The 23,818-nt window shown below is 39.1% G+C and overlaps 1 protein-coding gene across 1 annotated transcript in view; it reads left to right on the plus strand.

The window, feature by feature from the left end:
* The window catches only part of C17H8orf34 (chromosome 17 C8orf34 homolog), a 344,966-nt gene that overhangs the window by 184,967 nt on the left and 136,181 nt on the right, over positions 1 to 23,818 (plus strand). The window contains 1 exon segment of the mRNA XM_060287424.2: positions 652 to 787. Coding sequence (XP_060143407.1) covers positions 652 to 787 — 136 coding nt within the window.

A 23,818-nucleotide genomic window follows, 5' to 3' on the forward strand; every position in this document is an offset into this window, starting at 1 on the left:
CAAATTGTATCAGGACTAAATTACAAGAGAAATAGACGTTTTAAGTGTTGATTGAGGGCCTGGAAGAAATAGGAGGCTTCAGTGAACACCTGGGGTGTGACTCTCCCGGTATACTACTGTCCTCCCAAGGTGCAGACAAAAAGGAATGGTTTAGAATGGAAAAAGAGAAGGCTTCAGGTATATTCTGATTGGAGGGTGTTGGATGGGGAGGCTCAAGGCAGGCACATTAGAAATGAATGACCTTGTGTAATTGGTTTGGGAGCATAATTTGTCTTCCTCTGGATTGTTCTTAGTTGGAAGGGGGCAGTCACTGACTAACTCCTGACCATTTGGGGCCAATTACTGTAGAGATTATGGTTGACTTCTGTGGGTGGTTACAGCAGAAGTTGTCCCACAGTCATGTATGGTCTGCCCATCGTGCAGACAGATTCATCTCTCACCATTTTGCTCCTGTAAATCTTCTCATATAATTTTCTCCAACTACATCTAGAAATAATTGGAAAACGAATTGATGCATGAGGGAAGATTTTTGCAAAGTGGAAATGTAATGTTTTGCTAACCAACTACTGGCAGATATCTGAAAACCTGGACTTTTCTTCTTCATTCTATTAGAGTTAATTTTTTTCTCTGCAATTGTTTATGTTGTTACAGAGGATCTTGATGATTTAAGAATGGAGGGAGTAACTACCCTGGTACCTTCTGGGAACAAATTTAACCAAGGTCGAGCTACTCACTCTGCTGAACCTCAGGCCAAAGTCACACTGAACATCTGTTCAAGGTGTGCCAGGTAAAGCAAATAATAGGTATATCTTTGTATAAACATGATGTTGAATTTTTTAAATCTAAGCTTTTGATGCAATGCGTGTACTCTTCTGTGCTGACATTGACAAGGGAGTTAGTTGTACAGTTTATCCCTGTGCCCAATGCCACTCAGACCGACAATGAATCAAAGAGTTTAGATTGTCTTTACTTCACAGCCGGAGACTATTTTAAGACTTTCTGTCTCTGAATTTCATTTGCTGTCTGCCCTTCTGTTCCTTTTCAAAAGAAGATTCAAGGGGCTCTGAAAGTTCAAAGCCACTCTAAAGCACCTGCATAAAGGCCAGTTTGCCCAGGTACAATTTTAGATCTGATATTATTGGCCTCTTAACATGCCCCACATCCTATTCACGTCCTGGAAAGAATTTAATCAGCTTGATGCCTTTCAGTTTTGGCAGCTGAAAGCAATCCTTGCATACACTGTATGTGGCCAAAGAAGTAGCTTAAGTTACTGCCAAGTCAGCTCCCAGTGCTGGTCTAGCAGAAACTCACCAAATAGCTAGAATTCATTCTTTTGTAGGAACAAAATCTCATTTGCAAAGAGGCTTTTAAGCCTGTTTAAACGATAAAACAAGCCTTCTAACCCTTATGTAAATGGCGCAGATTAGCAAGAACAATGCACTGGCTGGCCAGTTTTATCTCCTTTTCTTTATGTCGCTGCTGTTCTATTGTACAGTTTGAGAGGGGATTAGTGGCTTGGAACTGGGTGGGGGGGAAGTGTAGGAAAATCAAATCAGATTTTTGTAGCTTTTCCTTGCCTTTACCCCTTTGGAATTTTAATTTTAATTGTCATAGGCTTAGAAGAATAAAAAGAAATAGAAATAAAAATAAATTGAAAATCAGGGGATATTATTTGAGACCATTAAGGGAAATGGCATAGCACAGTGAAAACACCAATGGAAACGTTGCTTCAGACAAGTAATATTTGCGTGGATTGATTTTTCGATGAGGGCTGTGACCAAACCGGCTAACATTTATGTGATGATATTTAGGCATCGTGAGTGTGCAAGGTCATCTATGGAAGAGTTGTTTGGCAGTTTAAAGGAACTTTGTAGTATATTTGTACATTTACAGTTTGACTGGAGAGGGGTTGGTGCTTGGTCCTTGGTCCTTCATATTATTGGTAGAAGACTGGGATATGAGGTGTTTTCTTTTTGAAAGGAAATCCTATGCAAACGGTATGTTTTAATGAAGTATTGAGGACTTGAATTGGCAAAGGGCCAAACCCATTCATAGCCCTAAATTATTTACATTTAGTTTCCCAGTGATAAGTTAGATTATAAATTACAGGCCACCTGCATTTAAGGTAAACTCCTAACTGAAAGTTTTGAATATTCAACTGAATAATAATCAATTACATTTATCGTATTCTTTCTATGTTACCCAAGTACACAGCTAGTGAGTGGCAAAACACAGTTTCAAACCCAAGCAATAAAGCTTGACAGTCTGCCTGCTTAGTCGTTTTATTTTTTTGCTAAACACCAAGCTATTGTGTGAAGTTGAAGAAGGAAGCCTAAAATAGATAGAAATGATGAGCTACAAAGAGGTTTAGGTGTCTGAAATGCTTTGAGTTCATGATTGCCTTGATGGAGAATAAAGCAATACTGTACTTTCAAAAGCAAGATTGATTCAGGGAAATCAATGGGAGAAGTATGGTGGAAGACACTAGGCTGTTGAGTTTAGAGTAGCTGCTGTAGCCAGAGTTTAGAGTGGAAGAAAAACTAAGATCAGTTGTCAAAAACTATGAGGAACCTGAAAATTTACTCTATTTGCAACCTAATACTGTTTTATGATGCTGGCAAAAGACATGAAACTCCTGGGTCAGAGACCAAGGACTTACTACTCATGACAGTAACAACTGTCAGAGTATTAGCATTTTCATTGGCTCCCTGAGCCACAAATCTCATGGGATGACACAAAGAGGACAGCAGGTTACAGTATATGAGAGGAACACTGAGTTTAGGAAACCTGAATATTTTATATGAAGTTAGCACTGCTCTAGAGAGAGACCCCATATCTGTCTTCCAAGGCTGTCTGCTATACAAACATCCCCAAACAGATGGTTGGAAAGAAAGGCTGTCAGTGTCTCTGCTCATAAGATATGCTGACACGTGAGAGATTCACGGAGAATTGTCTCCCAGTACTATTTAGAGTGGACTGCCTCTGTGATGCACTGATGTAGTTATCAGAGTTTTCTGCAGTTAGTTGTCAAACATCAATTTGTGTTGCTGGCTCACCTCTTCTAGTTACAAGTAAGGCTTTTAGGACTGTGAGAATTAGACTTTTTAAGCCAGGGCTGAGCTGTTATCTGAGGCAGAAGTCAGAAACTGGAGGACTGTGGGTAGTGTCCAGTTTTGTATCCACATAATATTTTAAAAATACCACTGGAGGGAACCTTCAAGATGGCGGAGGAGTAAGATGTGGAGATCACCTTCCTCCCCACAAATACATCAGAAATACATCGACATGTGGAACAACTCCTACAGAACACCTGCTGAACGCAGGCAGAAGACCTCAGACTTCCCAAAAGGCAAGAAACTCCCCACATACCTGGGTAGGGCAAAAGACAAAAGAAAAAACAGAGACAAAAGAATAGGGACGGGACCTGCACCAGTGGGAGGGAGCTGTGAAGGAGGAAAGGTTTCCACACACTAGAAGCCCCTTCGCGGCGGAGACTGCGGGTGTCGGAGGGGGAAAGCTTCAGAGCCGTGGAGGAGAGCACAGCAACAAGGGTGCGGAGGGCAAAGCGGAGAGATTCCCGCACAGAGGATCGGTGCCGACCGGCACTCACCAGCCCGAGAGACTTGTCTGCTCACCCGCCGGGGCGGGCGGGGCTGGGAGCTGAGGCTCGGGCTTTGGTCGGAGCGCCGGGAGACGACTGGGGTTGGCGGCGAGAACACAGCCTGCAGGGGGTTAGTGCGCCACGGCTGGCCGGGAGGGAGTCCGGGAAAAAGGTCTGGAGCTGCCGAGGAGGCAAGAGACTTTTTCTTCCCTCTTTGTTTCCTGGTGCACGAGGAGAGGGGATTAAGAGCGCTGCTTAAAGGAGCTCCAGAGACGGGCGCGAGCCGCGGCTAAAAGTGCAGACCCCAGAGACGGGCATGAGACGCTAAGGCTGCTGCTGCCGCCACCAAGAAGCCTGTGTGCGAGCACAGGTCACTCTCCACACCTCCCCTCCTGGGAGCCTGTGCAGCCCGCCACTGCCAGGGTCCCGTGATCCAGGGACAACTTCTCCGGGAGAACGCAGGGCACATCAGGCTGGTGCAACGTCATGCTGTCCTCTGCCGCCGCAGGCCCGCCCCGCACTCCGTGCCCCTCCCTCCCCCCAATCAGCTGCTCCTTTAACCCCATCTTGTCTGGGCCAAGAACAAACACCAGCAGGTGACCTACATGCAGTGGCGGGGCCAAATCCAAAGCTGAACCCCGGGAGCTGTGCGAATAAAGAGAAAGGGAAATCTCTCCCAGCAGCCTCAGGAGCAGCAGATTAAACCTCCACGGTCAACTTGATGTACCTGCATCTGTGTAATACCTGAATAGACAACGAATCATACCAAAATTCAGGTGGTGGACTTTGGGAGCAACTGTGGACTTGGGGTTTGCTTTCTGCATCTAATTTGTTTCTGGTTTTATGTTTATCTTAGTTTAGTATTTAGGGCTAATTATCATTGGCAGATTTGTTTATTGATTTGGTTGCTGTCTTCCTTTATATATATATATATTTTTTTTTTTCTTATTTCCTTTTTCTCTTTGTGAGTGTGTATGTGTATGCTTCTTTGTGTGATTTTGTCTGTATAGGTTTGATTTTACCATTTCTCCTAGGGTTCTGTCTGTCCGTTTTTTTGTTTTTTTTTTTAGTATAGTTTTTAGCGCTTGTATTCATTGGGTGATTCGTTTATTGGTTTGGTGGCTCTCTTCTTTTTTTATTACTTTTTTATTTTAATTATTTTTATTTTAATAAATTTTATTTTATTTTATTTTTTTATTTCTTTTTTATTCCTCCCTTTTCTTGTGAGCCATGTGGCTGACATGGTCTTTGTGCTTTGGCCGGGTATCAGGCCTGAGCCTCTGAGGTGGGAGAGCCGAGTTCAGGACATTGCTCCACCAGAGACCTCCCGAGCAATGTAACATCAATCGGTGAGAGCTCTCCCAGAGATCTCCATCTCAACACTAAGACCCAGCTCCACTCAACCACCAGCTAGCTACAGTGCTGGATACCCTATGCCAAACAACTAGCAAGACAGGAACACAACCACACCCATTAGCAGAAAGGCTGCCTAAAATCATATTAAGTTCACAGACACCCCAAAACACACCACCAGACGCGATCCTACCCACCAGAAAGACAAGGTCCAAACTCCTCCACCAGAACAGAGGTACCGGTCCCTTCCACCAGGAAGCCTACACAACCCACTGAAACAACCTTACCCAATGGGGGCAGACACCAAAAACAACGGGGACTATGAACCTGCAGCCTGCAAAAAGGAGACCCCAAACACAGTTAAGCAAAATGAAAAGATACACAGCAGATGAAGGAGCAAGGTAAAAACCCACCAGACCAAACAAATGAAGAGGAAAGAGGCAGTCTACCTGAAAAAGAATTCAAAGTAATGATAGTAAAGATGATCCAAAATCTTGGAAATAGAATGGAGAAAATACAAGAAATGTTTAACAAGGACCTAGAAGAACTAAAGAGGAAACAAACAATGATGAACAACACAATAAATGAAATTAAAAATTCTCAAGAAGGAACCAATAGCAGAATAACTGAGGCAGAAGAACGGATAAGTGACCTGGAAGATAAAATAGTGGAAATAACTACCACAGAGCAGAATAAAGAAAAAAGAATGAAAAGAATTGAGGACAGTCTCAGAGACCTCTGGGACAACATTAAATGCACCAACATTTGAATTATAGGGGTCCCAGAAGAAGAAGAGAAAAAGAAAGGGACTGAGAAAATATTTGAAGAGATTATAGTTGAAAACTTCCCTAATATGGGAAAGGAAATAGTCAATCAAGTCCAGGAAGCACAGAGTCCCATACAGGATAAATCCAAGGAGAAACGTGCCAAGACACATATTAATCAAACTATAAAATTTAAATAGAAAGAAAAAACATTAAAACCAGCAAGGGAAAAGCAACAAATAACATACAAGGGAATCCCCATAAGGTTAAACGCTGATCTTTCAGCAGAAGCTCTGCAAACAAGAAGGGAGTGGCAGGACATATTTAAGGTCATGCAAGGGAAAAACCTACAACCAAGATTACTGTACCCAGCAAGGGTCTCATTCAGACTCGACAGAGAAATTAAAACCTTAACAGGCAAGCAAAAGCTGAGAGAATTCAGCATCACCAAACCAGCTTTATAACAAATGCTAAAAGAACTTCTCTAGACAGGAAACACAAGAGAATGAAAAGACGTACAATAACAAACCCAAAACAATTAAGAAAATGGTAATAGGAACATACATATCGATAATTACCTTAAATGTAAATAGATTAAATGCTCCAACCAAAAGACATGGACTGGTTGAATGGCTACAAAAGCAAGGCCTGAATATATACTGTCTACAAGAGACCCACTTCAGACCTAGGGACACATACAGACTGAAAGTGAGGGGATTGGAAAAAGATATTCCATGCAAATGGAAATCAAAAGAAAGCTGGCGTAGCAATTCTCATATCAGACAAAATAGACTTTAAAATAAAGGCTATTACAAGAGACAAAGAAGGACACTACATAATGATCAAGGAATCAGTCCAAGAAGAAGATGTAACAATTGTAAATATTTATGCACCCAACATAGGAGCACCTCAATTCATAAGGCAAATACTAACAGCCATAAAAGGGGAAATCGATAGTAACACATTCATAGTATGGGACTTTAACAGCCCACTTTCACCAATGGACAGATCATACAAAATAAAAATAAATAAGGAAATGCAAGCTTTAAATGATACATTAAAGAAGATGGACTTAATTGATATTTATAGGACACTCCATCCAAAAACAACAGAATACATTTTCTTCTCAAGTACTCATGGAACATTCTCCAGGATAGATCATATCTTGGGTCACAAATCAAGCCTTGGTAAACTTAAGAAAACTGAAATCGTATCAAGTATCTTTTCTGACCACAACGCTATGAGACTAGATATCAATTACAGGAAAACAACTGTAAAAAATACAAACACACGGAGGTTAAGCAATACAGTACTAAATAACCAAGAAACAATAGAACTACCATATGATCCAGCAATCCCACTACTGGGCATATACCCTGAAAAAACCATAATTCAAAGTTATGTACCACAATGTTCATTGCAGCTCTATTTACAATAGCCAGGACATGGAAGCAACCTAAGTGTCCATCGACAGATGAATGGATAAAGAAGATGTGGCACATATACACAATGGAATATTACTCAGCCATAAAAAGAAACGAAATTGAGTTATTTATAGTGAGGTGGATGGACCTAGAGACTGTCATACAGATTGAAGAAGTCAGCAAAACAAATACCGTTTGTTAACTCATATATATGGAATCTAAAAAAAAACAAAAAAAAAATCGTTCTGAAAAACCTAGGGGCAGGAGAGGAGTAAAGATGCAGACAAAGAGAATGGACTTAAGGACACGGGGAGGGGGAAGGGTAAACTGGGATGAAGTGAGAGAATGGTATGGACATATATACTCTACCAAATGTAAAATAGATAGCTAGTGGGAAGCAGTCACATAGCACAGGGAGATCAGCTCGGTGCTTTGTGACCACCTAGAGGGGTGGGATAGGGAGGGTGGGAGGGAGACGCAAGAGGGAGGGGATATGGGGATAAAAGTATACGTATAGCTGATTCACTTTGTTATACAGCAGAAACTAACACAACATTGTACAGCAATTATACTTCAATAAAGTTGTTTAAAAATAAATAAATAAAAATACCACTGGATTAATTACTCATTTACATGAAAGTTGGGGTTTCTGTCTTCTCTTCAGAATGCACACACGTGACAACACTGGGCCCACATTCTCTAATGGTTTTCCAGCTGCAGCTTCCCTCTCGAGTCCCTTAACCCCAGTTGTGCTTTAGTTCACCTCTGGTTATCTTTCCCGCTTCCCTCATTTACTCCACCTATCTGAAGTCTGTAGGTCTTTCTTTGTAACCTCTGATTTGTAGAAACCCTAGAACTCCAAAGATAAGCAGGGAATCAGTACTGGAGGGTGCAGGTTGAGGTACATGGCCAGGCCACTGGGAGAGGAATCTGGAGCGTAGAAGGGGCAGATCGTAGTCTCTCAGGGTTTCAGGTTAAGGGGTAGGGTATCAGGTTATGGGGTAGTCAGGCTGTAGTCTTACAGTGACCAGGTAATCCTTCAGAAGTCAGATGGAGTGAGCTGGTCAGAAGCCTAGCACTGCGGACTAGACCAACATGGAGAAAATGATTGCTTCATTTAGAGAACTGTGCCCATTCCCACTGCTCTCTTTGTGGGCACTGGTACCCAGCCTGGAAGATAATGAGAGATTATATGGGATTCATAGAGGGAGCCCAGACATTGGATTTGGGGCCTTGGACCAAGATTTAAGTCCAGATCTCCCTAGATTGGAGACAGTATGGTCCTAATGGATAAACCGGATAATTAATGTTAAGTTGTGTCAGATACTTACCAACACCTTTCAAGAATCTACAACAAAGGTAGAATAGAAAGACCACCTACTTTCAAGTCTGACAAAGGGATCTAACATTCATACTCTAAATTATCTAGTATGTCATCTTGGGGATAATTATGCAAAGATGAAGAAAATCTGACCCCTTGTCTGTGAACTAGAGCTCGCCTGTTCCCGGAGATAACCTCTAGGGATGACTGAGAGTACTGAGCAGGATAATGTATGCAAAGGCAGCCAGCGAAGTGTTCCGGTGCATGGCTCTCAAGGAACTGGGGGTTTCTCATCTCTTTCTCCCCACGCATTGGGATAATTACCATGTAAATACTTAAGCAGTTTAAAATACTTCAAGTTTTTTCCCCATCTTTTAGAAAGGCCCACATTAAAGTACTCAGGTATTGAAAGAAAAAGCCTCATTTTCCTGACATTCAGGAATTTTCTCCTGTGTTAGGCTTGTGACTGACCCGGGGAGAAAACTGTTGTCCATTGTCGAGGACAATAACACAGTGTAGGGTGGCAGTGTTTTTGTTGGTTTGTTTCTTAGAGTTTCATGGTCAAGAAATCATTTTTCCCATAGAACTGGAGGAGTAAAATATAAGTAAGTTTAATAGATGTGTTGTGATCTTGAAATACTACCGTAGCCCCAAGATACCCAGGAGTCACTGAGACTCAAGTGATGTTCAGAGTTTCTGCAAAGAACCCATCAATGATCAAGTTAGTGAAAAGAGGTGCAGTCTACTCTTTAAATTGTCATTTTCCTCAATCTCTTTTTTTCAAATACTGCACCGCTCGTGAGCTACTTACAGGGTCACAGTATCCAGAAGTGAGTTTGCATATATTTCCAGAACATTATTGCTCTTATCCAGCTGAGGGCGTACAGCCAAAGGCCACAGAGCCCTTCTCATTCAGAACCTGACTGGAATACAATGATCTGTAATGAGACTAATACATTCTGCTGGGAACGATTGAGGGATGTAAGATATACATGACCATTGGAAGGACTTCCGCTTTCCAAGAGATCAGAAAAAGAGGAATTCAGCCCACATTAAATTGCTGTGTAAAGTTTTATGTGCAACAAAGTGACTAAAATATCAAGAATGTCAAAAAGTTTATTGATTAGCATGGTTACAAGAAATAAAAAGATTACAATTTTTTTTTTCATAAGTATTTCACACATGGTTAGAAAAGTGCAGATGGAAGAAAGCTTGTTTTCAAGCTGGAAAATTATTCCAGGGTAATATTACTCCCATACCTCTTAGCGACCTTAATCTGATGTGGACATTGCTGCAATCTGTGTGATTTAAACAAAGAGATGACATCATTTGGCAAGTGGAGATATGCATAGTTAATAGATGTCTGACCCCCAAGATGTATGAAGATTCTAACCCAGAATATCTCAATTCTCCCTTCAGATCATAAGGGAAAGAAGCCATTACAAAACAACAATTTTAAGTAAACAAAGAATTTTCTCTGTAGGATATAGTAGTGTCCTTCTAATTGTTGATTTTTTACATTACAAGGTAGATTTTTAATATATTCAGCAAGTGTCTTGGCTTGACTTTTAGAAGCTTCTATTCCTATGGCTACAAATCCTTGAATAGCATGGACAAGATAAGTTTAATTTGTTGCCTAGGGGTCACACTAAGTCATATCAACTGAAAAGTAAAATGTCAGTAGGTCACTAATGCAAATTATCAGTAATTATCAGAAGAACTTTTGTGGTTTTAAAAACTAGTGGTTTGCAAAACTGTGAGTTTCAAATTGAATTTCTCTATTAAATATCCTGAATTTTCCTTTTTAAGATAACAGTTAAGATACCAATAACAAGCAGACAAATGCTGATACCAAGGCACCGAATTACTATTTCAGTGAAGTTTTTAAGCCATTTTTCTGGAAAGACCACCCATTAATTCTGTCTACGCACTGCCATTCTGAGGAGTTAAATCTTGTTTTTGTGGACTCCTGCCAGGGCATTCCGGGTGGTAAGATGCTATTTGTTTTTGATTGTGCAAGTGTTTGCATTCATTCATGCCTAATATCAATAGTGCACAAAAAAGGAACGGAAAGCCATTTTAAAAGAAATTGGATTATAGAGAACATACAGTGATACTGGCTCAGAAGCTACAGCAGGAGACTGTTAGGAGAAACTTGTTTCCAGACAGCCTGCTGATTTTTCACCGATTTGCTTCATGTCATTGTACCAAAAATTGTTCGTCATTTCTCCTAAACACCATCTGCTTCTGCTTTATCAAATAAACATAAAACTAAACTCAGTAGAATTGGTGATAGGATGCTGAAGAAAAGAAGAATGTCAGAGCTTGTAAATGTGAACGAATTTCAAACTATACGTTTAGGATTACTAGTTGACTTGAGAAAACCTATGTAATTAATCATACATTATATTTTGTTTCACTTCCCTATGCATTTTTTCTTTTTTTTTCAACTATTTTTATAAGGTTTATTTTCAGCAAGTTCCCATTGGAAAAAAGGGTGAGCAAAACTGACATAAACGAAAACGGATAAGGACAAAAAGTACTGCTATCATTTGTTTAAGGTTAAAAGTTTTCCATAAAATTGACTTCTACACCTAGAGGATTAAAGGTCCCATTTGAGTGATGAATACAGTGCACCACCTACTGCCATGTTTTAAGTGACAAAAAATGTTTAATTGGAACCGAAATGAATTTATGGAAGACTCACTCTGTGTCAAGTGCTGTGATAAACTCTGGAAATAAAAATTAGTACCGCTGACCACTAGGAACTTATATTCTGGCTGGAAACAGACTTGGAAAAAATAAGTGCAACCCAAAATGTCAGACAGTGATAGTGCTATAGAAAAAATAAATCATGGGAAAATGGCTCAGCTATGCAGCTGTGATTGATTGTTATTTTATAGGGGCTTTTGCTTTGGGAAAAATCAATACCCTTGGAGAGATTGATATATGGTTTTCATTGTTCATTCTGTGTGAGAGAAGAAATGAGACCAACACACACCAGCCAGAAACTGGGGACCACTTCATCTCAGTTCTAAACACATTAACGTCACAGTTTTTCTTTTATTTATAAATTGATACAAGATCCTCCCCATCTTCACTTCTTGTAGTGGTTGCTTTGTGATTCGTAGGGGAGGGAGGGCCTTGGATGCAAGCACTTGGGTGCATATGCACACAAACACACACATAATCTAAAAAGCCATTTTCTTGTTATGTGACAAAGAGCTGCAGCTTTAAAGCAATAGAGACTAGGATTGGAATCTCAGCTTGCCCACTGAACAACTTTGGGAAATCACTTAACATCTCTAAACCTCAATTTCTCATTTATAACATGGGGGTAATAATTTCTGCCTGTGGGATCATAGCAGACTAGAGTGGTTAGCTCAGTTTGAAGCATAGAGTCTACTCTGGGAAAAAAGTATTTCAAGATAAAAATAATTATATACATTTCAAAAAAGTTAAATATGCATTTGAAATTCAAGGAAGTCACATTATGTGCTGAGAAAAACAAAAGGAGCATCAAGTTCAAGGTCTATAAAAATGTTCAACGGTTTAGGGAGTAGAATATTACGGGTAATATTGGTTGATTTTGCACTAAATACATAGAAGTGTTTTGATTATAGAGAATTTTTCTCATCATTTTCCTCATAATTCCTCTCTCTGTGCCTGTACCAGTCTACATATTTATTTTATCTATCTATTCATCCATCCTATAAACCCTTTCCAAGACCATGATGTAAGAGACACTTGAAGGAAATGGATAGCAGGAGAGGCAGGGAAAGATGATCTTCTAGTCATCTTTGCTAAGCAGCAGCAGCCTTGAATGACAGCCAAAAACTGTGAACCCCACAGTCTGTATTAGTACACTGGTTTTCAAGTTCATACCAGAACACCTGAGGTTATTTTTTCGGCATCTCCATTTAGTTTGTCAAGCCTGCTGTGGTCTTCAATCAGGGTAACCTCTTTTTCCTTTATAGACTTTTTGGGCCTTTCATATCATCTGTGCTTTATAGAAGAGTCCTTTTGGGGAAAGCCGCCCAGAGAATAAGCATCTTAGCATTAGGGAATGGGAACAGCATATTGCCTGGAGAAAGTCAATGTTGTCAGTTTGCAGGTGGGAGAAGATTCCTAACTTTCCAATGGGACGTTAAGTAGTACTCATGGACTGGCTTCCCCACATCCTAACAGGTACAGTAGGGCAGCACACATAGTAAGAAGTAACTGTGTTAGAAAATCTAGGAACAAATAAAGTATCAATATTTGTTCTTGTCGATTCACCCTGCCTCCTTTACCCAGTGTGTCCCTGAAAAGGGTGCCTGAACCAGCTGAAGGAGGTGGACCAGCACACTTCATTCCTGTTCTTTTATCAGCAGATGGACATTGGGTTGTTTCCACTTCTGGACTATTATGAACAGTGTTGCTATGAATATTTCAGTACAAGTTTTAGTGTGAACATACTTTTTCATTTCTCTTGAGTATATATCTAGGAGTGGAATTATTGTGGCATATGGTAATTCTGTATCTACTTTAAAGGAACTGCCAAACTGATTTCTGAAGTGGTTGCACTGTTTCACAATCCCACCAGTAATGTATGAGAGTTCCAATTTTTCAGCATCCTCACCAACCTTTGTTACTGTTTCTTTTCATTTTGTTTTGTTTTGTTTTTTTAAATATTAGTGATCCTACTGGGAGTAAAGTATTATTCCATTGTGATTTTGACTTTCATTTCCCTAATGATGTGATGTAGAGAGACTTTTCATGTGCTTATTGGCCATGTGTATATCTTCTTTGGAGAAATGTTTATTTCAATTCCTTATTCATTTTTAATCGGATTATTTGTCTTTCTATCATTTAGTTGTAGGAGTTATTTATATGTTCTGGATACTAGACCCTTATCAGATACATAGTTTGCAAATAATTTCTCCCATTCTGAGGGATGTATTTTCACTTTTTTAATGGTATACTTTGAAGCACAAATGTTTTCAATTTTGATCAAGTCCAACTTATCTATTTTTTCTATTGTCATGTATGCATTTAGTGTCATATCTAAGAAACAGTTGCCTAATTTAAGGTTATGAAGATTTATACCTGTTTTCTTCTAAGAGATTTATTTATTTATATAATGTATGGATACTTTATGCATCCATAAAGTACCTTTTTAAAAGAATTTAATTAATTTATTTATTCATTTTGGCCACGCTGGGTCTTAGTTGCTGCACGTGGGATCTTCTTTGCACCATGCGGGATCTTTTTTAGTTGCAGCATGTGAACTTTTAGTTGCAGCATGCTTGCGGGATCTAGTTCCCTGACCAGGGATCGAACCCAGGCCCCCTGCATTTTGGGAGCATGGAGTCTTACCCACTGGATCACCAGGGAAGTCCCTCTTCTAAGAGATTTATAATTTTAGCTCTTATAGTTAGATTTATCATGCATTTTGAGTTAATTTTTATATATGGTATAAATCTAATTTCATTCTTTTGCATGTGGATGTCGTTATCCCAGCACCATTTGTTGAAAAGACTATTTCTTCCACATTGAATTATTGTGACACCCTTTTCAAAGCCAAGTTAACTGTAAAAACTTCCTTGCTTTCGGATGTAATATCTTCAGGTTTATCTTATGCCTTCTAGCATCAGACTTGGGATCAGCCATTTCTCCAAGGATCCTTGTTTCCTTTCAGCAGAAAATTTGTAGTAGAGAATAGATTCTGCTCACTAGGGTGCATTATGGGAGTGGCATTGCTTTTTGGCCATTTTACTGAAAAAGATTAGGACAGAAATGTACTTTATTAAATAAAAATGTCTATAAGACAGGAATTCACATTGATATTTCCAATCCAATTATAGCAGTATAGTGTTCCTACTTAAATTCTTGATTCTAAAATTGAAACTTCTTTTATTGAAAATCTTTACTTACAACAAACTATACAATAATTTATTTGCTGTACTAACAACTCAAGAAAATAGATCACAGATAAAATATAGGGTGCGCCAAAATTCTTAGTGCAGTTCTAAATTGTTACAGCTTAAAACTGCACTAAGACCTTTGGAATAACCTGTACAGAGTTATGCAAACAATAAAACTACTGAATTAGTTTTGGAAATTCTATGTGGTTTCTTCTTCTTTTAGATTATATTGATTACACCAAAGATTTGCAGTAAAGTTACTTGTTTTAGAGATTACAATGTCACTAATTATGCCTTATTCTGTGTGGCACGATAATAATCAATAGTCAGTGAATAGTTGGTTCCATTGTTTCAGTTCTAATACCCTAAAAGACTTCTGCTTTTAGCTACTAATCTTTTCTTGATGGATTGTCAACCACTATGAGGAGGAAGGGTCCAGCTTTAAATAGAGAATTGGAAAAATACTCTAAAATTGTGTAACATGGTTTTATTTGGCCACCATCAGGTCCATCCACAATGTTTTAATACATAACTATACATTCAAGATTCATATATATTATTTTTGCCTGAATAAAACAATTCTGTTTCATATTATTAAACTTCTAGGAATTTAGAAATAATAATTTAATGTTGAGCAATTTAGAATTACTATACCTTCATTCATTCAGTACTTTTTAACTTTACTAAATCCTGATGTATTATACAAAATTTATAATTTTACTTCTTTTTCTGATCCACAAATACATCTTTTATTATAATCAAACATATCAATTTATATATACATATAATATAAAAATCCAAATGATTCTTCCAATTTTTTTTCTCAATGCACATCAAAGGCTCCTATTTTTCCACAGGAATATGAGGAAATACCATGATTTCTATATGATTTCTGTAGTTTTATATGAGTAGCAAACAACAGTGCAGATAAACGTGTTGATGCACTTCCAAGTTTTGCCTAAAATTCTTTTGATTCATGGGTTAGAAATCACAATTTACTTTGTAAAGTAAATAAAATTTCAAGCATCTTAATGCTAATTAAGAATGTTAGTAATATAAATTTTTTTTTTTTTTTTTTTGCGGTATGCGGGCCTCTCACTGTTGTGGCCTCTCCCGTTGCGGAGCACAGGCTCCGGATGCACAGGCTCAGTGGCTATGGCTCACTGGCCCAGCCACCATGGCTCACCGGCCCAGCTGCTCCGCAGCATGTGGGATCTTCCTGGACCAGGGCACAAACCCGTGTCCCCTGCATCGGCAGGCGGACTCTCAACCACTGCGCCACCAGGGAAGCCCTGTAATATAAATGTATGTAGCCAGAGTATATAAACTAGAATCCAACTGATATTTAAAAGATAATTGGAAAGTGTGTCAGCTATGATGCCTGTGGAGTCTACCTCAAAAGTTTCCATGGAAAATTTTCTAAATAATCAACTTCCAGGTTATCTGGATTTTCTAGAAGCATTTAGATGCAAATGGTGTTTGCATTTATTACACATTTCAATTACAATATGTTTCATTGAAATCTCATATTTTATATTTACATAAAGCTTTAGCTTTATATTCAATTTCAGTGTAGAAATTTAAACTCTTATATGAAATCAAATGACATTCTCCAAATTCCCAGTATTATATTCAGCAATGACCATACCAATTACAACAAAGTAAGACACATAGAGCCATCCCTCAGTATCCCGGAAGGTTTGTACCAGGACCTCAGCAAGGTACCAAAATTTGCAGGTGCTTAAGTCCCGTATGTAAAATGGCGTAGTACAGCCGGCCCTCCATATCTGCAGATTCCGCGTCCATGGATTCAGCCTTTGAAATTAAAATAAGCCCATACATCACCCAGTTTCATTATAAGATAATTTTTTTCCTGTTGCCAATTAAAAGGCATTTTAATACAATTTTCTTGATTTTGACAATATGGAGGAGGGAGGGAACTCTACAGCAACAACAGCAACAAAATTTACAACTCAGTTTTTATCTGATAAGAGGGAGAACGTTTTTTATCCTACCTCCGTTTTATAGAATCTCTGCTTTGGCAGATTAGACCCCTACGCTTGAGACCCAAGCCACTTTTTAATTCCTTTGCCTGTGACTTTTTCCTTGTTAACCTGAAATTAAATTGGTCTCTTGGAGTTTAAAACTGCTAAGGGAAAAATATAATTATTGCTTGAAAAATTTAACTCAGATAGGATCATCTTCCTCAGATGCCCCAGGCACCGCTGCTCAGGCACTGCAGATCACGCCTGAGAAACCGCAGAACTACACCTGTATTAGATCCTAAAGAGGGCCTCTCACAACCCACATGCATGTCTAGAAATCTGCAAAGACTGGGACCCATTGGTAAGGGCTTCTGGACAACTGTGAGAGCAACTTAGAGAGATCCATGTTGGGCACACTCCACAATGGAGCTCCTTCTCTGGAAAGAGCACCCAAGATAAGTGCACAAAAACTAAATACTCTCCTGGACCTACTTCTTCCTACTCTCAACATCCCAATGCCTGAAGTGTGTAGAATTTGACCAGTGGTATCAAGAGCTGATAAGGAGGAGAAGATGGAAAGTGTTGAAGTGACAAAAAATGTCATGAAGAACTGTGTCTACGATGGCCATTCTGACTGGTGTGAGGTGGTACCTCACTGTAGTTTTGATTTGCGTATATGTAGGGCTGATTCACTTTGTTATACAGCAGAAACTAACACACCATTGTGAAGCAATTCTCCTCCAATAAAGATGTTTAAAAAAAAAGAACTGTGTCTAAAAAATATAAATTTAAGACCGTTAGCCTTTTGGCAAGAACAGTTCCTCAAAATGTTGACACATTGGGATCAACTCCATAGTCAATTAAATAAGTCAAATGATTTCACCCGGTTTTCCCCAGCTCTTGATGCATTTACAGATGTCACTGTGGCTGTTCAGTTGTTTATTCATGGAGTCAATGCCAGGTTTAAAGGAGATATGGGGATGTATGTATACATATAGCTGAGTCACTTTGTTATACAGCAGAAACTAACACACCACTGTAAAGCAATTACACCCCAATAAAGATGTTTAAAAAAATAAAGTGACTGCAGAATTAGCCTCTGTGAATAGTCTGCTTGGACCAACTACAGGTACTTTAAGGAAAATATTTGAATCTATCACATGTTATTGAACCAGCAGCATCAGCGATGAATTTCACTTGCTTTTTTGGACTTAACCATCATCAATTATGTGAATTTTTGTCAGAAATAAAAGCTGAGTATTCTGACTTTCCCTGCTACGTAGCAGTTTGATGGCTTATCAGTGGTAAAGTTTTCTTGCAATTTTTTGAGCTAAGGGCTGAGATTGAAATTTTTCTGAATGAGAAGAGTCATCCTCAGCCGTTATTATTGAACACTGAGTGGCTTTGGAAATTAGCTTCTGCTTCCGACTTGATAATGTTACCTAATGAATTCAACCTAAAATTAAAAGGCAAAACAGCACTTATACGAAAATCTTATATTGTGTGAAGTCATTTTGATGACAACTAATGTAGTTTGAATCACATCATGCCAAGCTATTTTATATGCTTGTGAATTAATATTAGCATTTGATAGTACCTAGTCGTGTGAAAATACATTTCAAAGATGAACTATGTAAGGTCTCATTACAGAATCAGCATTAACAGATGAAAATTTGCTATCATTTTTGATGAAAGGGAACCTCAATTTTGAGAAATATCTTCTCCCCCCCAAAATTTATTGTCATTACTAGACCTGTACTGTAGATTGTAATCAATTATTGTATTTTGAATTTAATCACTAAAAACTTGTGGAAAAAGTGAATTCACATCATTTTATTCACAAACACAGGTACTCACCCTGTCCATGTCCAAAAAAAAATCAACATCTGTCTTCAAACACGCTTTTAAAATTCAAACTCATCAGATTTCCTGGTTATTACCATACATATTTTGGATGTTTGAGGTCACCTTTCCTAACAGATAATCCTTGAAACCCTGAGATCCCTGAAGTTGTTTTTAATAAAACAGCCTTATGATTAATCTGTGATGTAGGCATTAGTCCCTCTAAGATATGAGGGGGTGGTCTTCTACTCTGTGGCCTTTTAATTTTCCTGAGAAGGATTGTACTCAAAGTTTTCTATTGCTTCTCTTTTGAAGTCCTTAATGAGCTTCTGTGACTTCTACTGGGTATTGGTGAGGGAGGCAAGTAAAGAGTTTTGTTTTTCTTTTGAAAGGTTTCTCTTCCTACAGATAGCATGGCTTCATCTGTCTGAGATGGAAGGTGGATATTTCAGGACATCTTGGTCCTGAATTAAACCAATGGAATCTAGTAGATTAGGGATGCATAAAGGAAGAGGAGGGCTGGGATGCTCTCCTGACACGAGAATTGAGAAATGCACTTAGAAACCTGATGTAGTTTAGGGACCAAAAAAAAAGTAAATCCATAGTTTTTGTTTGCTTGTTTGTTTTTTGTTTTTTTTGTTTTTTTTGGTTGTTTGCTTGTTTTTCCCTGGTAAGAGAAATAGCACAGGTAATAGACAGCCACAGATGCCCACAGGTTCAGTTTATGATGCCTACCTGAAAGAAGGAAGTCTTTTGGATATGAAAACTGCTCAGGTATGAATCATAGGCAACCCTTCCCTGGAAGTGGAGGAAAATAAGGAAGAAAACATAAAAATAAGAACTTGTCCGTGTCCTGTAGGCTGCGTCTGCTATCCTCAGGGTCTGCATTGCTTGAATCCTACCTGGGGTTTGCCACCTTTGTTGTAGAAAAGAGAGCATGGACTCAGTATCTTGAAATACGGTTTATGTCATTTCATCAAGATCTGCCCACAGGAAGAATTGAAGTGAGGTATTCACCCAGCTTCTGGTGTGAAGATCTTGAGAAACAACAAAATTTATGTCTAGTCTTAGACCAAGGTGCTAACAGTAGAGATGGCGAGAAATTGTCAGATTTAGAAATCTTCGAAGGTAGAGCTGACAGGATTTGCTGATAGACTTCAGTGTCACATATGAGATAAAGAGGATCACAGAAGATTTCAAGGTATTGGCCAGAGTAACTAGAATATGGGATAGCATTTGGTGATAGAGAAGATAGGGAGAAACTTGTTGAGGAATCAGGGGTGTTTGCATATTAAATTCGGGTTGCCCGTTAGATGTATGTGGTCAAAATCTCTCCCTCAGCAACAGAACTGACAGTTCATAGAGTGAGAGGTTGTATTCTCTTTTAGCAACAGTGTGAAAGAAGGGAAAGGCTTCGTCATGTCTTTCCAGAACAGGCTTTGTGACTGACTGTCACCGGCATTGGGGTTAATAGGCTACATGTATCAGAAGTCACCTCACACCTCGTAACTCTTCACCACTCCCGGCATGCTTGGCTCACGATCTACCATAATCTGCTTGACTTGAATTTCTTTTATAAATTGTTTATCATTCCTTCACTCTCATTAAAATATTAACTCTATGAGAACTGACACCAAGTCTGTCTTGGATTGCTGATACATCCTCAGTACCTTAAATAACCCCTGACCCACATGAAGTAGTCACTGAATACTTGGATGAATGAAAGATTGGAGGAGTAGCAACTGGAGTTTCTTTCTTCCTCTCTTTCTGTCTCCCTTTCTCTCCATTTGCGTCTCCATCTCTGTCTCCAAACTCAACTTTCTTTCTGTCTATCTACATCTCTATTTTTACCTCCAGATTCTCCTTTCTGTTGGGCTGCTCCATGTAGTAGGAAAGATGGCCCTGGCACCTGGGTGCTCCAGCATTATAAGTATCCTTAGAACTTGGGCCCTTTTCTCATCCAGAGTTCATGTGATAATCTTTAAAAAGACTCTGCTAACCTCTCCTCAAGTATTTGCTACCAGAGATCAAGCACTGCATAGGGATGACAAGATCTCTAATTTATCTTTAGTCATATAGGCTTACCCCTATGTTAGGGGAAGAGGCACCCATTGGTTGGAAATTTCATCAGAAATTGAGCAGAAGCATTTATCAAAAGAAAGAGATTCAGTGCAGACAGAATAATAGCATGACCATCCCAACAAAATAAAATTAATAAGATACTCAATTCACAGAGAGCTTAAAATTGTATGAAGTACTTTAACAAATACTAATTCATTTAAAACCAGTCCTCCTAATTTTTACATCAACTGTACAGATGGTAAAACTTGACCCAGGAAGTTGAAATAACTTCTACACACAGCTAATAAAGTCTTTGGTGGGCATAAGCCCAGGGCTTCTGAATCAAAACCTGATATTCCTTCAGCTATAGTACACGGCTTCTGTAAGTCATTCTGAAACTCAGTGCCACTCCTAACCTTCCATTTTCTAACTTGAGATTAAAAGTCCTGTATGATGTCCTTTCCACTAACACTGTGTCACCTTTAAGCCTGGTGACAGGTTCCAGTCTCGCATCCAACAAACGCTTCAGTTGCTCTCCACAGCTACCTTGGGGACACTTTCCTTCTCCCTCTTTCAATGCCCCGTCTCTCTATTTTACCCCGGTTCTTTTCCTTTCCTAGATCCAGTTTCCACTCTAAGTAGTTTTCTCATTTTACAGTGTAGGAATTCATATAGTGTGACTCTAGATTCTTTTAGTACTAAGTCAGCATGGTAACATGGTTAGGAGTTAAGTCCTGAAAAGTGGTGTCTTCTTCTTCCTTTTGATGATAAGGGTAAAAAGTGGGTATGGGAGAACAGCTTGAGAACATGCGTATATTTTTGTCTTTACATCTTTTTATTTTTCATTTTATTGCTTGAGCCCCAACTAAACTGGGCTTCTCTCTTTTCCCCATAAAGATTCTGTGAGTGTCCCCCATCTGCCCCATATTCTCCCTTCCCAGGTGAGCGGACCTCAGTCTGCATGGAAGGACTTGTTCCTTCCCTACAACCTATGGACACATTCAAATACTCGTTCTTCTCCAAGCACAGCTCAGATTTGCTTCCTTTCCTCTAAGGTTCTCTCAGTGCTTCTAAACTGAAAGCCATTAAAGGTGTCCCTCAGTATCCGTGGGTGTGGAACACACAGATAAGGAGAGCTGACTGTCTAGGCCATTTCATATCAGGGACTTGGACATCCACAGATTTCGGTGTCCCTGGACTTTGTACGTCTTTTGTCCTCCTGGTTCATTTAAAAAATCTGCCCCCTTGGGAATTCCCTGGAGGTTCAGTGGTTAGGATTCCTCACTTCCACTGTAGGGGGCACGGGTTCCATCCTGTAAGCCATGTGCCGCAGCAGAAAAAAAAAAAAATCTGCCCCTCTTGAATTTCTCACTAATTGTTACATACTGACTTTCTCTCCTCTTCTAGAGAAAAAGGAAGCTACATATGTATTGATTCATTTTGTATCCAATTCAGAGCTCCAACAGTTTACAGGGAATATGTTTGAAATCTGACTGGAATGGCTGTCATTCCCGTCACATTGCCTACATGTTTAATGAAGGGGAGAGGGTTAGTGCCAAGATTAAGAGCCATTTTTTTTTTAAAATTTGTGATGAAGTCTGAAAGTTGGACACTTTTCCTTGCTGCGTGGCCTAGGAAGTACACATTTGTAGTCTGATGGTTTGAAATTATCTTTATAGGGTTCCAAGATTTTATTTGTTGATTTTATTCACCTGTTTCCAGCAATTTTCTCCCTCGTGAGCAGTCCTGGCATTTTGACCATGTTTTTTAACTGACCCCATCCTTCCCACCCCACTCATATACATTTTTTTCCATAATAACAGGATCAAAGCACTTTTCATTGGATCTCAGTAAGTTAGGAATTTTACCATTACAAAAAAATCACTACTTAATACCCACGTTTTTCTTAAAATTTACTTTTCTTCTTGCTGTCATAAGCCATTTAACACCTTTTTTTTCAGGTGCTCTCTAGGTAGTAGAGAGTACCAAAACACTTTTAGTTTTTGTGTGTCTGAAAATGTCTGGAATTCTCTCTCCCCTGTGAGTCGCAGGCTCCCCTGTGAGTGATAGTGAATCTAGTCACTACCACTAGACAGTGATTAGTGTTCCAGTGCACTTGTAGATGTTATGCCATTGTTTTTTCTATCAGTGTTGCTGATGAGATCTCTAATGTCTATATAACTGTCATTCCTTTGTAGGTGATCTTTCTTTTCTCTGTGGAAACTCTTAAGTTCCTCTCTTTTTGCATAAAATTCAACTCTTAAACTTCCACTTTGGGTAAGACTAGCAAAATGAGCATTCTCCACCTGAGATTCATGGCTCCCCTACTCTAGTCAGGTTCTCAGACTCTCTCCCTTTGAATAGTTATTCTCCTCTATTCCTTCTTTTCTCTCCTTCAGGCACCCACCTAGTTAAATGTTAGAGCTTCTCAGTCTATTCTCCACACCTTCTCTTTGAAATTTTTCAATTTTCTTTTTTTTTTTTAGCATCTTTATTGGAGTATAATTGCTTTACAATGGTGTGTTAGTTTCTGCTTTATAACAAAGTGAATCAGTTATACATATACATATGTTCCCATATCTCTTCCCTCTTTCGTCTCCCTCCCTCCCACCCTCCCTATCCCACCCTTCTAGGTGGTCACAGACCACCGAGCTGATCTCCCTGTGCTATGCGGCTGCTTCCCACTAGCTATCTATTTTACGTTTGGTAGTGTATATATGTCCATGCCACTCTCTCGCTTTGTCACAGCTTACCCTTCCCCCTCCCTGTGTCCTCAAGTCCATTCTGTAGTAGGTCTGTGTCTTTATTCCTGTCTTACCCCTAGGTTCCTAATGACCTTTTTTTTTCCCTTAGATTCCATATATATGTGTTAGCATACAGTATTTGTTTTTCTCTTTCTGACTTACTTCACTCTGTATGACAGACTCTAGGTCCATCCACCTCACTACAAATAACTCAATTTCGTTTCTTTTTATGGCTGAGTAATATCCCATAGTATATATGTGCCACATCTTCTTTATCCATTCATCTGTTGATGGACACTTAGGTTGCTTCCGTGTCCTGGCTATTGTAAATAGAGCTGCAATGAACATTGTAGTACATGACTCTTTTTGAATTATGGTTTCCTCAGGGTATATGCCCAGTAGTGGGATTGCTGGGTCGTATGGTAATTCTATTTTTAGTTTTTTAAGGAACCTCCATACTATTCTCCATAGTGGCTGTATCAATTTTCATTCCCACCAGCAGTGCAAGAGTGTTCCCTTTTCTCTACACCCTCTCCAGCATTGATTGTTTCTAGATTTTTTGATGATGGCCATTCTAACTGGTGTGAGATGATATCTCATTGTAGTTTTGATTTGCATTTCACTAATGACTAATGATGTAGAGCATGCTTTCATGCATGTGTTTGTTGGCAATCTGTATATCTTCTTTGGACAAATGTCTATTTAGGTCTTCTGCCCATTTTTGGATTGGGTTGTTTGTTTTTTTGTTATTGAGTTGCATAAGCTGCTTGTAAATTTTGGAGATTAATCCTTTGTCACTTGCTTCATTTGCAAATAT

This window comes from Globicephala melas, chromosome 17 (genome assembly GCF_963455315.2).
Source record: "Globicephala melas chromosome 17, mGloMel1.2, whole genome shotgun sequence".
NCBI classification, from domain to species: Eukaryota; Metazoa; Chordata; class Mammalia; order Artiodactyla; family Delphinidae; genus Globicephala; species Globicephala melas.